Below are 8,718 nucleotides of genomic sequence, written 5' to 3'. Positions count from 1 at the left end.
CGGCTCTCTCCTGGGCGGGCAGGACGATGGCCGAGGGCCGCCCCGTGCTGCCGGGGCCAGGGAGAGACCTCTGCATCAACGCCAGTTTGTCCTTGGTCCTTCTCTTCATGTCGTCCCATCTGTGCTTAATGTCTTTTATGGACCTGGGGACCTGTCTGACTGATGTGATCTGCCTGGCTATGCCTTCCCAGATCTTGTCCCTGTCAGCGTGGGACAGACGCATCGTCTCCCTCCCAAACAGCACGGCTTCATTGCGGGTCACCTCCGTGACCAGGATGTCCAGTTCTTCCTTGGAAAACTTGGGCTTCCTCTTTCGTTCAGCCATGTTCCTTGGGTGAACATCCCACAAAGCACAATTGGGTAAAAGGCAATCAGCCGACGCGTGCCCCTGTGTCCGAGCGCCCGGGCGCAGCGGGGCAGAGGACTCTGGTGGGATCCCGCTCCCCCCACCCGCAACAACCTCTCGCTTCTCCTCAAACACACCAGGAAAACCCAGCCCATTTGTTTTGAAAGGCAACTTTCAGGCTCGACACCCTGGCTCAGGCAGGAGAACCTCGGCACAGCCTCATGTCACCAGCCGCGCTCTGTGTGCAGAACAAGGCACGAGAACTCTCCACCACCTTGGGGAATGACCTTCTGGGGTGACACTGCTCAAAAACTGGCTCTGGAGGAAACAGAGGCCTGAGAACGCACCTTACTGCTCTGCCTTGCACAACCTGCAACAGACACTTACACATCAGCCCTTCTGTTAGATCTGGCAGGATGCTGTGCAGAGGCTACCTCAGACTGTTTTTTTCACGAGGGTGGGAGATTTAACCAGACTCACGGGCAATTTCTGCAACTCGCTTTCCCTCACGAGAATAAGTCTCCTCTGCAGCCCCAGGGGTGCTGCACGCCCAGCACTCCCTGCTTCCCCCTTGTTCCACCTGGAAACGGTCACTGTTTCCCACTGCTCTCCAAAGAAAGGGGGCCAGCTGCCTGGATTTGCCTGGCTAGGCTCTGCTGCCACTGCCACTGACAGAAGCCTGTGCCCTGTTTCTGGTGCTTCCAAGGGACAACTGGTGGCCTTGGCACCTTGAGAAGAGGCAGCCATCCTGAGAACAAGCAGATTTGTCCAAAGCTGGGGGGGGTGTTAATTTTTCCAGCCACAGCTGAAAGAAACGTTAAAAGTAAACATTAGTCCTAAGTACGGCTTTTTCTTGGGGAAAACTCCCCAGAAGGCGACGGATCTACTGAGTAGGGATGGAGAATACAGACTGTGAACACGCTGTCCTGCACACAAACAAGGTGGGATTTGGGACAGGGGGTGACCCGCAGCCTGGGCGGTGACCCGACCCGTGTACAGGCCTGCAGAGCAGTGTGGAAGAGCTCGGAGGCCATGGAGCAGAACTGTCGGGAACTGTGGCGTGCACTGTGATTTGGAGTGAAGACAGAGTGGAGTGAAATGCCCAAATGCTTATTCCAGCACCCCACACTAGTAAAGACTGCTTCTACATATCACCAAACCCCTAAAAAGCAGGGATGTTGGGGACTTCTGTTTTTAAAAGAAGAACCTTTTTTGGTGCTCACATCACATAGCTCTAACTATTTGAAGAGGGAAGTTCTCAGAAACGTAGCTCAGCGCGGGGTTACGGCGGAGACCACGGCACTCGTCTCGGGTAGGACCCACTGTCAGTGTAAACTGCCCCAAACTGTCACTACGAGCCTAGAAATGACCCTTGAAAAAGCCTATTAAGATGTAACATACACAAGTAAGACATATTGATGGTTAGGACACCTCACAACTCTAACTCTGTAGTGACACTATGGTAAAGAAAATCTATTGGCTTCATTATGTGTTAGTTTTTCAGCTTATAGTCCCAAATGAAAAGAAGCCAAAGATTCTATCGCCAGTAGACAGCATCTCTAGCTTACTTTTATCTGGGGCCTGTTGTCACTATCTTTGCAGTGGTAGTGGGATAAACTCTGGCTGGCATAGCTCAGACCCTCCTCTTTTAAAAAAAGATGATGCTTAATCCTGAAGTCTTAGCTGACTGCCCTTCCTCTCGCAGGCATACTCGAGGCACCCCAAAACACATCCTGCCAAGCCTGTAGATGCAGGGGCCTCAGCAGTTTTGCCACGAGCCCCACGTCTGTGACAGCCCTGCTGGCACCTCCTCAGAGATGGGCAGCGCCTTCCAGTGCCACTGTGGCCCAGAAGAGAGGTGGTCTGAGATGCACTCGTGTGAAAGGTGCTGGAAAGCTGCTCTCCCAGCTGAACACTGGAGGGAGGGAAAGGGCTACGTGGAACATTTACAGTTTGATTTTTACCATACTCAGCAAACCTGGGCTCCATAAATACTCTCTGCAGGCACCCACAGCCACACGGTATCACCAGCATCACACCATCTGGTGCCAACAAACCTCCCCAGATAAGCTGCTCCAGTGACAAGGAGCAACAGCATTGTGCAAGGAGCCCTTGGGCAGGGGAGAGCTGGCACAACTGGGACCAGGAAACCTGCATCCCTCTCCTCTGCTGGACCCGTGGCTGCTGTCACGAGCCAGGCTGTGTCCCTCTCCTCTGCTGGACCCGTGGCTGCTGTCACGAGCCAGGCTGCACCTGAGGGAACTAGAGCCCCATTTGCTCTTCCCATTGAGGGTGCTCAGGACAAGCTGTGGTAGAACTGGATATGTAGATTTCAGGGTTTCCACTCACTGGCTCCAGCACAACTTGGGTCAAAACTACTTAAGATAATTTAAGTATTCCAACAGCAGACTCGCTACACAGAGAGGAATGAGTTCTGGCCAGTTTTAATCACAAATTCCATTACTGCTGGGTTCCCAGCAGGCCCACTAACCTCCTCCTCATGAAAACGCAGACAGCGTTGCTGTCAGAGCGATCTTCCCCTCACACATCCCCTCTAGTGTGCAGGGTGTCCTGGGAGCAGTCACTGACATTTGGGAGCACCTCTCTGGGGATGCTGTGGGGGTTTGAGCAAGCTCCAGAGGAGCCATGGCTGTGAGTCTGAGATTCACACCTCAGCCCAGGTAAATCCAAAAGTGCAAGACAGGACAGCTGCTTCTTTCAACACATGTGACACTATAGGGTTAGGGCAGGCACTCCACCATCACCCCACAAAGACACCAACCACCTCCACTCTTCTTGGCCTGCAGGCAATGAGCATGTAGCTGTTCCCAGGGCTCTGAAGTGGTTCTTTTACAGGGGTCGCAGTCCTGCAGTAATTCAGAATCCCTCTGCTCTGTTTAAGTTTCACTCTGTAACAGGTTATAACATTTGCTCCACTTGCAGCCAGGTAAGAGAGACCAGTTCATGAAATTCAACAGAATGACTTCTGCATAGGCTGGTGTCTTTCACTCCCCCTGCACGAATGGGCAGGCACATTAACCTCAACTTTTAAAATATTTTTACTTTTAAAAGGTCCTGCAAAGTGGAAACAGCAGCTCAGTACTTTGAAGATGGACTGATGTAAGTTGGACCCTGCTTTTTGCTGGCTGTTGGAGCCAAGGTCTGGTGTTGCATGAAGATCAAATCACAGACATCTCCATTATAAGGAGGTACAGGACAACCTGGAGAACAGCCTTGCTCCCCGTGACCTCTTTGTTACTGTGTTTGGAGGGGAAAGAGAGCACAGAGGAAGGCAGAGGAGAAAGTAGTGACGAAGTCTTGCACCAGCCTTTGCAGGTAGGCTGAGGGGAAGGATGAACTGGAGCTGTACCAAAAGCCTGAGAACTCAGATATTCATGTGTAAGAGGGGACACCGACCAGAAATGCCCAAACTAGCCTGAAAACTCCTGACACGAGGCACTTCATCAATTCAGCCAGGCACCACCAGGTACTTCCCATCCCACACCTCAGCCTGGGCCAAGCAGTATGCACACAGAGGGATGACTCCTGGCCTCTTTGAATCGTGTTCTTTCTCCAGTCAGATCCATTGGTTTTTTTTTAAGAGGTCCCCAGCAGCCAATGAACAGAATTTCCTCAGAGGCAGCAAGGAACGACGTCCGGCTCTGCACAATGAAGCCCCAAGAACTCCCACCAGCAGCACTTTGCAGCTGAGAAAGCATCAATTTCCCTTGAGGTCTGCTGGGATCCGTGGTGACCAGTCACCCTGAGCCCCCAGAACAAACCAGAGGAAGAGGTCTGCACACATCCCTGCAGGCCAGCACCCCGGGGTCTCTTGAGGAACCAGGAACAGGGAGAAGGTGCTCCCAGGAGCCTGTCTCAACTGACTGGCTGACTGGAGAGGGAAAGGGCAGGAGGCTGTTGCCACTGCCGTGCCACCCGAAATGCTTTGTACCCCTTCCTCCCCGGCCCCCCTGCCCTGGGTAAACAGGCACTTGAGATGAAACCAGCAAGTGCTGCAGCACACACATCGTCCTCAGTGGGAGTGTGAAAATGGACTCAGATCTGGCAGCCCATCAGAGGAGCACTGTCTACAGCACCCTGGAGATACAGTTTTTGGGGTCACCTCTGTGACAGGCCCAGGCCTAGCACAGGGTATCAAGTGCGCCTCGGTTGGGAACCTGCTAACAAACACAACCAAGGCTGTTCGAGGACCAGCACCACCACCTGAACTGTGAGTGGAGTCAATGTAACACTGCTCTGAGGAGCAATCCTCCAGAGTAAAACCAGAAAGATCTGTAGGACTGGTACAGACTGCACAGGTTCTTTGAGACACACTTCCCCAGGAGAGCTGCAAAGGTCCCTGTTCACAGCACCATCACCCCCTCACCTCCCGAGACCACACGGAATGCCCAGACCACGTGTCTCGACTCAGCTGTGGCAGACACAAGATCAGACAAGAAGATTGTGTTCTTTGGTGCTTGGACCATGAGGAGTGCCAGCTGAAATCCAGACGTCGAGCTCATGTTCGTGGCAGTAGGAAGAAGAGTTCACTGTAGGATTTTCACTTTCCAAGACCATGTTTTTTCCCCCTAGCTTTACTGTCTTCCAAGTCACACAAAGATCCAGGTTTAAGCAGAAAAACCTCACTCTAGTTTTTGAACTCGGCATTCTTTACTTCACGATCTGTGTGCCCTACCTACCTGTCCACTGTACCTCTGCTTCTCCTTGGAGTGACAGCTCCAGCCTCAGCCTAGGTCCAGCATTTTCTCTCATCCAGTAGTGAACAACTGGAACATCAGGAATTCTTATAGAAAAATGAGATCCTTTGCTGAGGTTTACGAACCCAAGTGTCAGAAGAGCTGCTAGCCCTGTGAGGACTCCAATGGAGCAGAAGTGGTGCTACCACATTTGACCAGCTAGGTCAGTCTTGCACCTACCCGTACCAGATGCCCTCTCTTCCCTCAGTGGGTGACAACTGAAAACCCTACACATCCCAGCCAACAATTAACCCCCACACTGGTTTAGTCTGAAATACCTTCATGACAATGACAGCAACTGCTTCCAAAACCCAGGATACTGCCCTGCTCAGAGTCCCGGGGCCGGCAGAGGGAGTGCAAGCACACCCATCCTTTCTGCCTTCCTCCCATGTCCCTCCTAACACGGCCAAGCTGACACAACCCATGACAGTCACCACAGACCATTGTTTCAAGGGAAGCCCAGAAAAAAAAAAGCACCTCTTCCATGTCTGTCAAATGGAGAAGGACAAAAAAACCCCAAAGGAATTAAGTGTTACCTTGGGGATAATGCAAAGCATTTTGCAAACATTTCAACATAAGGTGAGAAAAATAAATAAAATCATGGAGTGAGACCTGTCAGTGTTTCTAAGAGTGGATAAGCCAAATCATCTGTATCATTTGTCCTCATTCCAGAAAACAGCCATCCTCCATACACAAATCCTTGTTTCAGTCCCTTTCATCAAATCCAACTGGGAAGGAGTCTCACTGCAATAAGCACCAAAGGAGCACAAGCAAGCACAGCCTTTACAGAAGGGGTGGCAGCATTTTGGGTTGTTCTTCTGTCACACAACAACAAGGAGTGTTTGACGACCTGTCTCTCGTAGGCAGAGCCCCAAAAGGGAGAGCAGAGGCAAACAGGACTCACCTCATCCAGTTTGCTTTGGTTTCATCTGTCCCATCGATGGACTTGTAGCGGTTGTTCTTATCCACGATCTGCAGAACAAGAGGACAGATGTGGAACATCAACTAGTTACTCCAGACAGGAGGTCTACGACCCTCAGACCATTATTTCAGTTCCAGTCCCGAGCCAGCATGTGGAACTCAGTGCCAAGAACCTCAGCTCTCCTTGCACTCCAGGCTGTTGTCCTGGAGGTGGAGTGGAGGCTGCTCTGAGGTGGCTACGAGGTGTTCCTCTGGGTGTAAATATCTGTAACACACAGCTCTGGGTGCAGCTGACAAAACTGAACAGTCCTGAGACATAAGAGATTAACTTCCCTTTCAGGACAGGGCTGAGAAATTAACTTGTTTCACAGACAGGAAAGTGTGACCAGCTGAATTGTTGAGGTTTGAACCCCAAGCCCCAAATTAAGGTTGACATATGGGTGATTCCCACAGCCCTTCATACAGAGGTGCTGAGTTTGCCTTTTGGCTTCCCTCCAGGGTGTGGCCGGCCCTGCAGGAGCCATAAGGGAAATGAGCCCCAGGGGTCCTGCATTGAGTAACCAAAGGCCAGGTGTCCTGCTTGGGGATAAAAGCTGGGACCACTGGCAGGGAGGGAGGAGAGTCTGTCTGTGGAGTGGGTGTATCTCACAGAGCTGCCTGGTTGGGGAAGGACCCTCCTGACTCTCCTCGACCTGGGCCCCATCAGCCTGGACCTTTGTAAAGGCGGGCTAGGAGGGTGAGAGCTGGCCATGTGGACACCTTTATCCTATGTGATTACCTGTTGACCTTGAGCTGCTAATCATTGTGGGAGGTCAGTCTTCACCTACTGCCCACATGGGTCAGGAGAAGATCTTCAGGGGAGGGGGAAGATGGCCAAGGTCTGGCCCCGCAGGCCCACGAGTCCCCCAGCTCTGAGCTGCACAGCTGGGGCTTTACTTTGCTGAGGAAACACGTCACTCACCAGCCACGAGAAGAATCCCGCAGACTTGTCCTGGCTGGAGATCTGCCCCTCGTAGGGCCCGAAGATGTGACCTCTGGGGATCACCTCGTTCATGCAGCGCACGTCGTTCTCCCCGCTGGGCTCCTTCACCACCTCCATGCCCGGCGGGACCGTCAGCGCCGCCCGGTCGGGGATGCCGACGGGCACCGGGGTGTCCGACACGAACACGGGGGGCCCGTGGTTCGGGCACTCGTCCACAAAGTACTCTTGGCAGGACTCGCAGACTGTGGGGGCAAGGGAGGGAGTCAGGGCGGGCGGGCTGCTCGCAGGGCGCGGAGCGCTCAGGACAGCGCACCCCAGCTGCCGCCCTCCCCCCCAGACAGGGACTCCGGCCTATGGTTTGGGGTTTTGGAGGCACCAGGACATAAGTGGCATCATTTTTTTTTCCCCAGAACATGGGGATAAAGAGTTGTCCCCTGTGCAACTCTCCCATCATGGCTTCTGAATCCAAGCCTTAGGGTTTTGCAGACTCCTGGGTTTCTACCATGCGCAGTTTTGTGTTTCCAGCTCGTTTTCCACCATGGAGAAGCTGCTCTTGTGCAGCAGCTTCCCCACCAAACATCCCTGTCTTCTCAGGAGAGTGTGTAAATCCATCCCCAAGATTCTCCTTACCTGCCTCCCACCCCAAGACAGCAGGCCACCAACTAGGAAAAACCCAGCTCTACAGAAGTGGTGCTGTTGCTTTCCGCCTGCTCACAAGACACTTACACCAGAAATCCACCTGCTGAAAGCTCTTGGTCATGATCAAATCCCGTTTCCCTTTCAGTTTCCTGGGCTCCACCTCCATGGACTGTGGGTCAGGCCTTCCAGAGCTGGGGAGGGAGTAGCAGAAAGAGGACGTTAACCTACCAAGACATTGAGAGTGCTCACAGAGAGGAGCAGAGGCAACAGTGCCTGACCAGCTCCCTTAGTCCCCACACCAGCAGCACAGAAACAATTCAACTTGCCATCCAACCCACCAAAAGCTGAGACCTAAGGTGGCTTAAGGCCTACAGCAAGGAGTGGCTTCAGCTAGAGGCACCTCCAGACACAGCACGTCCCACAGTGCTCTGCCACAGCCCAGGGAATGTGCTGCTCAGCACCAAGGCGTCGCCCTCAATGCGTGCCAGCCCCACAAGGCCGATGTGAAGCAGCACATAGAGCAGGTGTGAGGAGGGATCACCCCTGTCACACACCTCCAGGCAGACCTCGCAAGGCAGGGTTTCGTAACTCGGAAAACCTAGAAGTCTATCCCTCAAACCCAGCTGAGGTGTAGAGAAGGGGGATGGAGTCCATCGGGCGGAAGCTGGGCTGCGTACCAAGGGTGTCCATACTCCTGGTCCCGGCGCGGAGAGCAGGCCTCTGTTTTTATTGTCACCATCTCCCCTAAGGAAGCCTGGGTCTGGATCAAACAGTCCTTCAAGTTTTCACTCATGTTCTGAAAAAGAACGAAGGGAGAGATGAGAAAAAAAAAGAGCGGACAGGAAATCATACCCTTCCAGCGCAGGCCAGGAGGCAGCAGAACAGCACCGAGAGCTGCCACCATCACGGGGCACCTCTGCGAGCACGTAGGTGGAAGCCCCTTCCCTCCTGCATGGGAGGCACGGGCAGCTCGGCCAGCTCAGAGCATGAGGCACCACGGAGCGACTGGAGCAGGGGGCATCTGAACTGTGCTCCACGGCACCCCCCAACAACGGCGCGGAGGGGATGTGGGG

The 8,718-nt window shown here is 53.3% G+C and overlaps 1 protein-coding gene across 1 annotated transcript; it reads right to left on the bottom strand.

Moving 5' to 3' along the window:
• Positions 1 to 6,003: 6,003 nt before the first annotated feature.
• On the bottom strand, positions 6,004 to 8,438 carry LOC103770730 (PR domain-containing protein 11-like). The gene is made up of 4 exons (XM_008938001.1): positions 8,323 to 8,438; positions 7,733 to 7,836; positions 6,986 to 7,248; positions 6,004 to 6,075 (listed from the first exon to the last, which is right to left on the bottom strand). Exons 1-4 carry the CDS (start codon positions 8,436 to 8,438, stop codon positions 6,004 to 6,006), a joined length of 555 nt encoding a protein of 184 aa, XP_008936249.1.
• Positions 8,439 to 8,718: the final 280 nt, after the last annotated feature.

The sequence above is a fragment of the Merops nubicus genome, unplaced genomic scaffold (assembly GCF_000691845.1).
Source record: "Merops nubicus isolate BGI_N331 unplaced genomic scaffold, ASM69184v1 scaffold30073, whole genome shotgun sequence".
Lineage (NCBI taxonomy): Eukaryota > Metazoa > Chordata > Aves > Coraciiformes > Meropidae > Merops > Merops nubicus.
Note: the sequence above shows the minus strand (reverse complement) of the source record. Positions and strands in the feature narration are given on the sequence as shown.

Coding starts and splice junctions, on each gene's coding strand:
- LOC103770730 (XM_008938001.1), bottom strand. CDS start 8,438: ATGAGTGAAAACTTGAAGGACTGTTTGATCCAGACCCAGGCTTCCTTA. Junction 7,249..7,732: donor TCAGCAGGTGGATTTCTGGT/GTAAGTGTCTTG, acceptor TTGCCCCCACAG/TCTGCGAGTCCTGCCAAGAG. Junction 6,076..6,985: donor CGGGATTCTTCTCGTGGCTG/GTGAGTGACGTG, acceptor CTTGTTCTGCAG/ATCGTGGATAAGAACAACCG.